General features: G+C 42.0%; 1 protein-coding gene across 1 annotated transcript in view; it reads left to right on the top strand.

Annotated features, from left to right (window-relative positions):
* The first annotated feature begins 326 nt into the window (after positions 1-326).
* The window catches only part of PAXBP1 (PAX3 and PAX7 binding protein 1), a 30729-nt gene continuing 17627 nt past the window's right edge, over positions 327-13428 (top strand). Inside the window, exons 1-7 of the mRNA XM_068144526.1 lie at positions 327-870; positions 2540-2668; positions 4240-4416; positions 6160-6381; positions 6987-7090; positions 7949-8169; positions 9103-9292. Of these exons, the coding sequence (XP_068000627.1) occupies positions 411-870; positions 2540-2668; positions 4240-4416; positions 6160-6381; positions 6987-7090; positions 7949-8169; positions 9103-9292 (1503 nt within the window). The 5' untranslated portion in view covers positions 327-410. The remainder of the gene's footprint in view (positions 871-2539; positions 2669-4239; positions 4417-6159; positions 6382-6986; positions 7091-7948; positions 8170-9102; positions 9293-13428) is intronic.

Raw genomic sequence — 13428 nt, 5'->3', positions numbered from 1 at the left:
CACACGCCGCAGCAGCACACTTCCCCTGCCGCTGCACGACTCTCCTTCCTTCCTTCCTTCCTGCCTCGCCAGCCTCGTAACGCCCAGAACAGTCTCCCGCTACTTTCTCAACACAAGATGGCGGCAGCCGCTGGGAAAGGGGGGAGTGGAGTGGCTAGGCGGCGAGACGGCTGCTCTAGCCTCGTCTCTCTACGCTCCCTGCTGAGAACACTCTATTCTCCTCCCTTGATGAGTCTCTATGATCGGGAGGCCGAGCGCCGTTGGCGGGCGGGAGGCAGCGGGAGGCGGGCGGCAGGGGGCGCTGTGGCCGCCGGCGCGGCGGCTATCATGCTCGGGGAGCCGGGCCTAGGACGCGGCGTGGGGTGGCGGGAGCGGGCGGTTGCCGGAGCGGCGCGTAGGTGCCCGGCGGCATGTTCCGCAAGGCGCGGAGGGTGAATGTGCGGAAGCGGAACGACTCGGAGGAGGAGGATGAGGAGCGTGATGAAGAGCCACCTCAGGAGCCGGCGGCGGCGGCCGGGGCGGTGGGGGAAGGGCCCGGCGAGGCCTCCATGGCGCTGCCGGGGGGCCCCGGGCTCCTGCCGCTGCCCGCCGGCTGCGTGCCCCTCGCTCTGCCCGGCAGTCCGGCGGCATTCGCTTGCGCCGCGAGCTACGGTGCGGCTCTCGGCTTGGGGCTGGGTTTAGTAGGAGGCGACAGGGCAAGCCTGGGGGCTCTGCCGGCGCCCGTGCTCCTGCCGCCACCGCCGCCACCGCCGCCGCAGCAGCAAGGCAACGGGCTCCCGGGAGCCGGGCGCCCCAAGGAGAAGAAGCGGTCACGGGAGAACAAAGAGGTGCCGCGGGCCAGTCTGCTGAGCTTCCAGGACGAAGAGGAGGGTGAGGCGGGGAGTTGCCCATCCGCGGGCACTGGGGCAGCGCGGCCTTTGCAGGGGTGGAAGGGACCCGGAGCTGGGCACCCTGCACTGGGCCTTCTCCCGTCGTCTGCACACCTCTCCGTCCCTAAGAGAAACAACATCCTTGTTTGATTTATTTTTTACAGCAGTTGGGTTGCCCCGTGTGACACGGGGGTGATGGGAGGTCGCAGAAGAGCGGGTAGAGCCCTTGGGGGAGCGGTGGCGGGGGGCGAAGGATGCACGGGCAGGGAGAGCCCCATCGGCAGCCGCCTCTGGCCCCGCTCCCATCCCCGACCAGCGTGCTTCCAGCACCGGGGACCAGCGAGGGTGAAGGCTCGCGGGCTTAATTCTAGTTCAGCGAGGTAGATTGTCTCTGCTTTTGTGTTGCAGGTGCCTGACTGTTGTGCACACTCCAGCTGGGTGAATTGCTGGTCAGAGCATAGGATTTAGTCTGATGTGGGTTTGTTTGGTAGCAGGTAGTAAGCCCAGCACCTGTGTAGCTCCCCATGTCTCGCCTCAACCACGAGTAATGGTTGAGGGGCATCTTTCCTTCGGCTTTGTGTGGTTCGTTTTCATCTGATGTGGCTGGTGTTAACAGGCCACGTTGGACCGCCTGTTGTCCTTGCAAAGTATGTGAAGGCACTGGTATTTTGTCGGAGAGTAAGTTCATCTAGCTGTCCACAAGGTTTGTTAGATTAAGCTCCACAAATAGTGGGAAAAATGGTTGAGCAGTTTCTACACCTTAGGTTTTAGAAAAATTCAACAGCTGTGCTTGTACAGGACTTCAGATAATACTTCATCAGGATCACAGCAGCTACTGCAGCCACAAATTGGTCCATTCACACTTAAATAATCTGTTTATGGATGATAGCTGCTATGTATTAAAAATTAGTTTAAAATATCAAAATCCCCTCCTCAGACTCCCAAAAGTTCAGGTTGAGTAAAACGAGCTTATTTTTGTGACCCCTTTTCTCAGCAATAGAGTTAGTGTGCATTTTGAATTTTCTTTGGAGGAATTTTCTTGTCATCACTGGAACTTGCATTCTAAGGCTAGTCACTTGAGATCTTGACAGAAATACTGGACATGTGGAATTGCACTCCAGACTTGAACCCCAAACACTTGTGGATTTCCTACGTAATTTTGTTTTGATTCTTTAACTTGCTGTGTACCTTTTGGTAGGTTGCAGGCATTTCAACTGGTAGTACAACCAAAAGCAGCCATTCCCTTACTCACTAGTTGTTCACTGGTTGGATATATGTTTGGCTGGGAGAAAACTGGGCTCCTGGTTTTCTTCCAAATTCCTGGTCACAGTGAAGGATCAGCTGGTTTTTGTTTGGTTTGGTTGGTTCTGTTTTGTTTGTTTGTTTGTTTGTTTTTTAATACTGCAATCAGATAAAAGCAGGCCACGTGTGTACACATGATGGTGCTGTGAGTGGGATGAATACACTTGAAAGTGACTACCAGAAAATGATGTAGACATGGGTCCAGATGAAGGGATATGGGACTGGTTTTGTTGCAGCAATGCAGATGTTGCATTAAATTGTGTTGTTAATGGCTTTCAGTAAGTTCTAGGTGCAGAATTGGGAGATTTGATAGGTAAGTGGACTTCTTGGCAGGTCTAATGTAATGTTTTCCAACTTCTCTTTTAAAGAAACTGAAGAAGTTTTTAAAGTGAAGAAATCAAGTTACAGCAAAAAGATTGTAAAGCAATTGAAGAAAGAATACAAAGAAGACCTTGAAAAATCCAAAGTTAGGACAGAGGTCAATTCTCCAACAGATGGTAACTGCAGAACTAACTTACTTTTGTAATGGAAAAGATTAAGTATTTTAAATACAAATTGCTTCTATTCAGGATGAATTGTTAGTCTTTTTAGAGGGTTTAGCAATTAGAACTTAAATGTGTTCATTTGAACCTTACAAATGTTGTTCACAAGCTGGTAGAGAGTGTTTTGATCCTTTCTCATGTGAAAAAGATATGGAAGGATGAAACTTCTCAGCTATGTATACAGTTGTCAGTAGATGTCAGTAGTTCCTGTATTTCTGCTCTGTTTATGAGCTGAACTGAGACAAGTTTCTTCCTATTAAATCAGGAAGTAATTAAATTGGTTTAGAAATGTGGTGCTTATCAGACAGGGTGTGTCCTTGTGACATATCGAAGAGGAAGAATGTGGAATGGGCAGAGCAGGGTTCTTGCCTATTAAATAGATTATTCAAAAACTGTTTCAGGACCTCAGCCTTAGAGCAGACTTGATTATTAAGGTGACAGGAGGAAGGTTTTGCAGCAGAAGGATCTTGTAACAATGTTTAGTTCTCCAGGTCTTGGAAAAGAGCCTGGGAATTGCACTTCTGCTGGGTTTTGAGAAACTCATTGTTAAAGTGTAATGATTTCTTTTCTAGTTAGGATTTGGTTTGGAGTAGTAACCTCCAGTGCTATGAGCACAAGCTGAGAGACCTATGATATGGAGATTGCAAGGGTATAGCTGTAATGTGTGAGAGTTGAACATTTTCCTATGCAGAAAATTGCCCTTGTTAGAGTTAATTAAGTTAGTCTTTTAAATATCTTAAAAGATTTTAAAGAGGTCTTTTCTGCATTAAAAACCCCACAGATTCTTAGTCAAATCTTTCAAGTTGCCTGTGCAATGGATGTGGGGCATGGGCAAACCCAGAAATGCTTGCTTCTGTCACAGAGATCCTTTAAAAATTGAATTTTGCACATGGCTGCCATGTGCTTATTTCCTGCTTGTCCACTTTGCAATTTCTGTAGTTTACTTGCTTCCAGTGCAAAGACCTCACAGAACTACAGTCTCATTAGTCTGGATTTTCTAAAGAAATGCCCAAGTCTGAAAACTCAGATACGTGCAGCTTGGATTGGGTAGTTGGATCTAACATACATTTTTTAACATAAGATTTACACCTGTTGCTTGTTTATGTTACCCACCCAATGTAGGGTAATATTGCACCCATCCCAAGAGGAAAACCAAAGGGATATTTTGAAATGAGTTTTTTCTTCCGGAAAGATTTGGTGTGGTACAGGCAATACTTTCTAATTACTTCTGTAAGAAGCTGTTTGAGGGCTGCACATGTGATCTAAATGATTGAGTTCCCTCACTTTTTACATACTTGGCAATATATAAAATAATCAGTGGTTGTTGAGCTGTCTGCTTTGTCAGGTTTTATTATGTGAGGATGTCAGTAACTTCACAATTAAGAAGGCATCTTTTACTAGATCTCTCACAATAATATGATCATTTAACATTTGCATTTTACTTTACTCTTGGTTGTTAGACCTTAAAATTACTTCCAAGGGATCCTCATAAAAAGACTAAAACCTGAGCTTTGTTGTCTTGCCAGTCGAATCACCGCTAGAAAAGACAGGACAGATTAAGGATATAGGTCAAGAAGATGGAACTGCAAACAGTGAGCACGGTGAAGAAGAAATGGAAGTTGAAAGTGAGAAGGAAGAGGAAAAACCAAAAGCTGGTGGGGCTTTTTCAAGTGCACTGTCATCCCTGAATGTTCTCCGCCCAGGTTGGTTATTGTAAGACGTTTGATGTGTTAACAAATGCTTTTTTCAGCATGTACAGCAGATTAATGTGTTTGAGAGATTAGGAAACATTTCCCAGTGGTGCATCCAGCATCTGAGAATTCAGGAAACTGCTATTTTGCAAAGCTGTTCAATATTACAGTCTGAAAGAAAATGTTTTACTGCAGAATAATTTGTCTCTGAGTGATGACAAACTGTAAGAATATCTAGATAGGCTGGGGAGAGGCCTCCAGCACAAGCCCTGTGAGGAGAGGCTGAGGGAGCTGGAATTGTTTAGCCTGGAGAAGAGGAGGCTCAGGGGAGACCTTTTTGCCCTCTACAACTACCTGAAGGGAGGTTGTAGCCAGGTGGGGGTTGGTCTCTTCTCCCAGGCAACCAGCACCAGAACAAGAGGACACAGTCTTGAGCTGTGCCAGGGGAAGTTTAGGCTGGAGGTGAGGAGAATGTTCTTCACTGAGAGCACAGAGAGCACCTCCCTGTGCTGCCCAGGGAGATGGTAGAGTCCCTGTCCCTGGAGGTGTTCAAAAAGGGATCGGACGTGGCACTTAAAGCCGTGGTTTAGTTGTCATGAAGTGTTGGGTGACAGGTTGGACTCGATGATCTCTGAGGTCTTTTCCAACCTTACTGATTCTATGATTCTAGATCTAGAATAGGTTAATTCACATGAATTTTCACTGCTTTCAGTTAAAATGCTCTCTTCATTGTGAATGTCTCAGCTACCCATCTGCAATGCATCTTAAATGTTTTCTTATCTCATTTTGTCTAATGAGGCTCTGGTCAGACACTGAGGACAAAGAAATCAGTCTGAGGAAGTATTTTTGTAACTAATTTACTTATTGTTAGCTAGCTCCTGGTAGCTTGCTCCCCAAATATAAGATGGATATCCTGGTTCCACAGACATGGCCATATTTCATGGGAGAAAGAACTTCCTAGTTGACTCCCAAAACATTTTCCCTTTTAGGGCAATATTGCTAATTGTGAAGTGGTGTGATAGGTGCTGGCTTCAATAGAGGATCTCATGCCAAGTATGAAGAAAATCTGAAATTTGACCTTTTGTGCATAGCTGATCAAAGTAGTGGTAAAAATTATTCCTGTTTCAGCAATTTTGGTTTGGGGGACTGTTGTTTTTATGACTTGGGTGATCTGCATTAATTTTGTACTAGGGATTTTAGATTTTTTTTCTCATTAGGTCTGCTTTTCTTGTTTCCCTTTCATTGCACAGTCCTCTCACATGAGCTTTGTCCAGTTTGTGGTTTTTGTAATCTCTGAGCTGTCATCATCTGTTGAAACAGCCAATGGTTTTTGCTACCCCCAAATCAGAAGAGTTGGGAACAATATCAGGACAGGAAGTGACACAATCAAGAACCTTGTTTTATTCCTCCCTTTGCAATAATTAGCTCCTGTTTAAGGGCTTGCTCTTGGTTAGGAATATTTCCTCTAGGAACATCAGGCATTTGCTCTTACAGCATGTGAGCTGCTGGAAGCAGAGCCAAATTTGGGAAAGATCCCAGTTTCAGGAGTTTCTTTTCAGCAAGTTTGCATGTGCAGCTTCTAAGTTGCTAGCAAATGTTTCTGAGAGCGTGGAATTTTTTTGTCTCTCTTTTTGGTTTTTTTTTCCCCCCCTTTTTGCAGAGATGATTTGTTAGGGTGGCAGAGATGAGTAATAGGAATTTGTAATACTTGGTTTGTTGCAGTGGTTGTTTAACGGTGCTAACATCTACCTCTAGGAGAAATTCCAGATGCTGCTTTTATTCATGCCGCTAGGAAAAAGCGACAAATGGCTCGCGAGCTTGGAGACTTTACCCCCGTTGACAGTGAGCCAGGCAAAGGCCGCCTCGTGCGAGAAGATGAGAATGATGCCAGTGATGATGAAGATGATGACGAGAAGAGGAGGATAGTTTTTACAGTGAAGGAAAAATCCCAAAGGCAAAAGATTGCTGAGGAAATAGGTAAAAGCTTTTTTCAAGGGGGACGGCTGACAAACGTTCGCATTGTTTGCACTGCAAGTGCTCCCATTCAACGTTTTGAAACAATACGTTTTTTCAGAGAGGGATGAATCTGTACTTGTGTTCTGTTTTGAAGGAAAAACTGCTGTGTAATGGAATCTGCCTGTAAAATTTCGAGTGCAGACTGTGTTCCTGTGCTTAGAAGCACACAATGCTCCTGAATCGGGTAGCAATCTACACTAAGCCTTTGTTAGTATTGTTTCTGTGCTTTGTTTTTCAGGAAGTAGTTGTGAAAAGAAAAACATTAGGTTTTTTTTGGTATTGCTTTCTCCTTGCTGACAAGCAGGTTACATTTGGAAAAGGAGAATTAGCAAGACATAGAACTTTAACATTAGAGAGCTTTACCAGCAGTTAATTGCACATTTGCTTATTGGATGTTTCTATATAGAACTTCTGTGATAGTAGTTCTCCTTTAACACCTCGTGAAGAGGGAAGGAGGGTGAATTCAGGTGTTCCCACCAAAGCATGGTCTCTCAGGTTTTTGACCTCTTGGCCCTTACTATGAGTATATTAATTTTCTTTTTGCTACCTCTTTTACTCATCTTAAGGTATTGAGGGAAGCGATGATGAAGCACTGGTGGCAGGGGAACAAGATGAAGAACTCAGTAGATGGGAGCAAGAGCAGATACGGAAAGGAATCAACATACCTCAGGCATGTATTTAGTTGTGAACTCTTTTTGGTTTGTTTCTCTGTGTGTTGGTTAAATCTATTACAAATTTGAATAGCTTACAGAAGGCTGTTTCACCTGGGTTCAGTGTGTAGCTTCTAATGTTCCTTAAAGTGAAATGAGATGTAAGATTTTTAAGTATCCAGTAGTATCCATTTCATCCATATTTGTTCTGGGTAGATACTAGTTGTTTTTCATGCTATTACCAGCATTTATTTTTAGCCTTAATGTGGCGGTAGAATGATGCTGCTTTGAACAGGCCTCTCTTCTTGTATGTCATTGGTCTGGTAGAGTCTGTGTAAACAGTGCATGTTTCGTCGCTGTTTCTGTGCAGCAGAAACAGGGGTGCAGCATAGAGTTGGAATTCATAGCAGGTTGTACCTGTGCATTCATTGTGAAGTTGCTCTTCAGCCAAAGAGGATAGTTGTGGGTGTTTGGGGTTTTTTTTCCAATTAAATTTCAGCAAAATCACAACCAAATACACTGACTCTTAAGAATTTATGTTATCCTTCAAATGGTGTTATACTAAATTTTGCTAAGACCAAGGGCTTGGCTGTTGTAGGAGTTTAGGGGCTGGTTAAAATTGTCATTTAATAACTTGCTGTATGTATCAATACTTAAAATTCCAGTGATACTAGGAGTTTGTCCGCTTCAGAAGGTGTTTCTGAGGGAATTTGCTTCTTCTAGCTTTCATCTAGGAAGTTGTACACTTAAACCCACTTGATAAGTGCATTTTGTAAACGTACTTGTTATAAAGTGAAGAATGTAGGCATTTGAGGTGTGAAGAAAAGTAAGTTGTCCTTTCTTTATAGTCTAATGTGGTCCAATTACATTTCCATTAGGTTCAACCAAGTCAGCCTGCTGAAGTGAATAATCTGTACTACCAGAACACTTACCAGACACTGTCTTATGGTTCATCATATGGCATTCCATACAGTTACGCTGCATATGGATCATCAGAAACCAAGTCTCAAAAAACAGATAACACAGTTCCTTTCAAAACTCCCAGTAATGAGATGACTCCTGTTACTATTGATTTGGTAAAGAAACAGCTTAAAGACAGGTAGGACAGACCGTCTTTTTAGACTTAAAGACCTGTCCCCTAGCTTTCTGTTCCTCAGGCGTCTGTTAGTCTCGGTGAGCAAACAGAGTTTCATCGCTGGAAAAATACTGACTGCCACATCCATTAAAAAATAAAAATAAAAAGGCAAACAAAAAAAGCTCAAAGTTGAAGATGACATTGACACTTTGTTCGAAAATCTCCTTGGATTGCTTCTATGGAAGTGAAGCGTTAAAAATGAGGCCATTGATCTTGTTGAAGACAGGTCTGAGTTTCATCTTCTGGACGCTGCACAGTCTTATAGTCAAGAATTGAAAGCCCAGTGAGGTGTTTAGCTTGTCAAGTTATGTTCTCCTAAAGTGTGAAGCAGGTGTTTCCTCTTCAGTAGATAAAGTGTATACAGGTTTTGGGTTCTTTTAGTTCAAATGCCGTAATCTGCTTGTCAGTTACGCAAAAGGTTCTACTGAATGATCAACCCAATTGCAGTGAGAAATCATTTCTAGTGAACGACTTGCACTTTACACGTCTTCAAACTTGGTTTGTATGCCCCTTGTAGTGTTACAGCTTTTGACAGCAAATCAAATTTAGTAGAGCAATAAGGCTGCTTTGCATACGATAAAGTTCTTCCCTGCCCCCTTTTCTCCCAGATTTAGTTTAGGGGCCAGCCTTGCGCTATTCTAAGTGCTGTCAGCTCCTGTAAAAACTCGTTGACTGGGCAATGCCATGCACTCAGCGTAGTCTAGCAAATTAATTTGAGCCATTAGCCTTGCTGTTTATGAAGAGAGGAGAGAAAGTGAGAAATGAAAGTCAGAGGCTGTGTCTTTGTAGTATATCCTCTATATAGGCTTGGTACTTGCACTGTCTGTTTAATATCTCAATGGTCTGAAATATACAGACTTTTGGATGTAAATTTGCTATTTATCCGTTGCCCTTCAGGTTGGACTCTATGAAAGAATTGCACAAAGCTAATCGGCAGCAATATGAGAAACATCAGCAAAGCCGAGAGGACTCTACCAAGGCAATTGAAAGATTAGAAGGGTCTTCTGGGGGTATTGGTGAACAGTATAAGTTTTTGCAAGAAATGCGAGGGTATGTCCAAGACTTGCTTGAGTGTTTCAGTGAAAAGGTAAGGATGCAAAAACATTCTTTTTTTTTTTTTTTAATTAAAAAAAAAAAAAAAAAGGGGGACTCTTAGTACATGCCAACCACCACATCTCCTTGTGCTTGCAAACCAAAGTATTTCCTTGAGAACATGTTCTTCTGAAGGTTTGGTTATTCGAAGGTTGAAGAAGTAACTGTTCGTCATGCTCAGCTGGTTATCAGGAACCTCTCTTTCACAGTGTGAGAAATCACTGACTTTAGGCTACCTAAAAACTTTGGGATTATGTCTTTAGGATTTTAGTAGATAGCCTGGCATTTCAACTTTCCTTAGAGGCTGCTTTTCACTTGTGTTGGCTATCAGGGTCAACAGAAGTAAGGTCTGAATTACAAGTTTGCTAGTTTCTGGAGTGCTTTATGAACACTTCAAGACGACTTGTATTTTGTGTGTTACTGTCAACTTCTTCCTCCCAGGCATTTTCACATACTTGGTATTGCTTTAGTGTATGAAGGAGAAAAGTTACAAAACTAGTGTAGCTGTCTGAGGACATTCAAGCTTAGAAATATGCTCCTTTCTTGTAGTTGTGATTCCTTTGTATATGTATAAGAAAATCTAGTCTTTCTTTTCTTGCTCATTGTGCTTCAACTACTTTGCTGTAAATATAATAGGGAGCTCCTGAATACGTGTGTGTGTATATATATATGCATACACATGCATAGAAATATATATACAAACAGAGGAGATGTAAAATTCAGTTAGTGATACATAGGCTATTTCTTTATTGTCTTCTGACTTGAATACAATAACGTAGTATCTTAATACTTTAGCTATCATAACTACCTATATGGTTGAAGCTGCTGCCTACCTAGCTTGCTAAGCGTGGGAGAGAAGTATAAAAGCATTCTGGTTGCTAATCAGTTAGGCATTAGTTGTTCAGGGTTAGTGGTATTGGGAGAACCCCATCTTCAATCCTGTAGGCTGAAGAATAGCTATGTCATGAATAAACCCAGGAAGTATGGACCAGATAATTCACCCGGCTAGTTGATTAATTACAATAGATTCTGCTCATTGAAGAAGCTCAGGATTCCTGTGTCTGTTTGCAGTAGCTGTTTCAGGGTGGTAACGGTGCCTTCTTTTGCTGCATTGTTAGAGCTTGTTACCCAGATGCCTAAATTCCTGCTAAAGATAACTTCTTACATTTTTGTCTCTGTGGTAAAAGAGATAATTCAGAACATCTCTTCTGTATTTCAGAAGAGAACTTAAACACCTGTATCTTTATTCAGCATCTTCTTTCTGAAGACTTCCTGTTAAATTTCTTTTGTGGTAACTATAGGCAGTGTCTGGAGGCTCTCTTTTAATAACCCATGCTGTCTTGTTCACATATTTTTTTGCAACAAATTGTTTCAGAATGCACTATTTTAAGTATAAACCAAGCTTTTTAGTCTCCTAAATTTTGTATAAACCAGGAGAACTTACTGACAAGTAAGAGTGTAACCATTTCAGTTCAGTCTGTAAGAAGGCTTGTTGCCCTATCTGGCTATGCTAGTAAATGAACCCAGCTGTTACACAGTAATTAAAAAAAGCCCAGTTTGTTAAAGTTGTTTTCTTAAAATATACCTTTGCATTCCTGGTAGTTGGCCTGTTAAGGGTTTTACACCTGGACACCTTTCTCCCCCTTCTCTGTCCCCATAGCCCACCTGTCATGCTAGTCCATTGAATTTATAAGATGTGATTTTTTTTACCATCTCATGCTTCTTAGGGACGTTCACAGAGTTTTGCTGTTTTCAGTTGGAGGCTGGTGCAGTTATCTGTGTGTGCAACTGAGTTACAAAATTAGGAGGTGACACGGTCAGTTTAACAGAAACATTTCATTTATTATGAGACCCTCTATATTGCTCCCTTTTTCTGGCCAGACAATCTGTTTTGGAATTAGGTGCTTTCAGTGTGATGAAAGTACTATCCAATTCAAAAACAGACTCTGCAGGACACTGTAATGTTTTCTAAAGAGGAGGTGGAGGGGAGGAGGGGAAAAAATAAAGTAATAAAATCAATATCAGTTTTTATTTAAATGAAATAACAAAATGTAGCAGGACAGTGAATTCATCTTATCTGTTGAGTGTAGAGATAAATTACCTTCAACCTTTTTGTAAGACCTGTGGCCCCGACTACATCATACTCAAAATGTGTGTGTTTATAACATATAATGTATGTAGTTGTTGTACATAAGCATATAAAATGTGTATACATGTGTGTAATAACAGTATTGCCTGTGGTTCTATGTATGTGTATATTTACATACACATACATGAACACACATATATATGTAGAAAGCCAGGTCCCTCCCTATCCTTCCAGATACGGTTCTCTGATGCGTTATTTTGCTAGAACTAGCCATGGTTGTTAATCAAATTCACCCTGGTACTGATCAGAATGAGAATGTGGTTTGCTGCAGAAGTGCTAATGGGTTCACAATATCCTTGTCCACTTGAAGAGTTCATTCCAATTTTCCCGTGTCTCTATTGACTTCGTTTTGGAGAGCAAAAAACATCATCATCAATTAGGCTTTCTTCCCTCTGCCATTTCATTCACTGTGCTCAAACCTTTGTGATCCCCAACCAAGCAAAACCATTTTGTTTGCGTTCGGTTTTGAGGAGATTCTGGATGTTAGAAACATTGGTAAGGTGCAGAGGAGAGGTAGCTATTATACCTATCTTAGCAACAAACAATGTAAATGTCAGACCTTCTGTTTATTTTTTGTTATTGTTGTTCCCATCAATGATAAAGTCAATGGAGGGTAAGGTGCTTGTATGACTTTTCTTCACAAGCAATTACTGTCAAAACTTCACTTTCTGAGCAGGCTAGAAAATGGTAGCAGTGTCATTACATTTTGAATGTAGGAATATGCAAGGGATACAGAAAGATTAAATTGTTCTGGGCCTGTCTTTGACAGCACAGTTAGGTGAGCCACTATTTTACCTACAAAAGCAAATTCTCAAATGACTCTTGTGTTTGTCAGGGCCTGGTACTGTAGGTTAAAATTATCCTTGCAATCTGTATGTTCAGTGAGCGTTAAACTTTTCCTCTTGCACTGTTTACAGTGAAAGTGGAAAAAAAACCAACCACAACCCAAACCAGAATTTAAAGTGTTGAATAAGAAACCCACAATGAGTGAGAGCTGTAGCTTTATAAAGGCTAGTGAAATTGTCAGTCACTAATCAACCATAGTATTGATTGCAGAAGAGTAACAACTCGTAAGACTTCTGTGTTTTAGGGGGCAAATATTTTGAGCAGATTCGTATATCTGAATACATATCTGGGGGGGGGGGGGTTTGTTTGTTTTGTTTGGCTGGTTTTGTTTTGTGTTTTTTAATCCTGAGGCAATTATAGAAAGAACCTCAGGGGATGCTTTGAAAATTTTTCATTTAAGTGTTGGTCAGGCATTGGAAGAGGCTGCTGAGGGAGGGGATGGTGTCACCCTCCCTGGAGGTGTTAAAAAAATGTGCAGACATGGCACTTTGGGACGTGGTTTAATGGCCTTGGTAGTGTCAGGTTGATGGCTGGGCTCAATCTTAGAGTTCTTTTCCAACCAAAACGATTCCATGGTTCTATAACTTCTAAATTGTAGAATTCCCTTTGTGTGCTGAAGATGCTCTATTTTCAATGGTAAACTGACATCAAGCTGGTGGTTTTTAAACATTTCTATTCTTTTTTTTCCAAATAGTCTTCAATTCTGAATATACATTTCCCAGCTCTGAGATATTCCCTCCTCCTATTTCTCTGTCTTGCTTTCTCCAAAAGAAAGTTGGATTTATTTTGAGTTGGTACAGAATTATTTTCATTTTAATGCCTGTAGCCCAGTTTATATTACAAAGAACTAAACCTGCTCTCTGTCTGATATTACCTCTGATGTGTGTGTCATTCTCAGACAGCTATAATGGCCCTGTAGCTATTATTTCATAATCCTGTATTTTACTGGAGGAGGTTCTTTAGTAGCTGCTGAGTCACATTCTAAATTACATCAGGAAAGACATTCTGATTTTATCTTTGTTTTGAGAAAAAAAAAATGTAATCCTGGATATTAGGCAGCAGTGAAATATCTGAGCTAAAAGGCTGGAAGACTCTGGACTAAGCATATGTTGTGGAGGTAAGGAGGATGTGGCTTC

The sequence above is a fragment of the Melanerpes formicivorus genome, unplaced genomic scaffold, assembly GCF_026170545.1.
Source record: "Melanerpes formicivorus ecotype bairdi unplaced genomic scaffold, bMelFor1.0.p_v2 SCAF_11, whole genome shotgun sequence".
In the NCBI taxonomy this organism is placed as follows: domain Eukaryota; kingdom Metazoa; phylum Chordata; class Aves; order Piciformes; family Picidae; genus Melanerpes; species Melanerpes formicivorus.
Note: the sequence above shows the minus strand (reverse complement) of the source record. Positions and strands in the feature narration are given on the sequence as shown.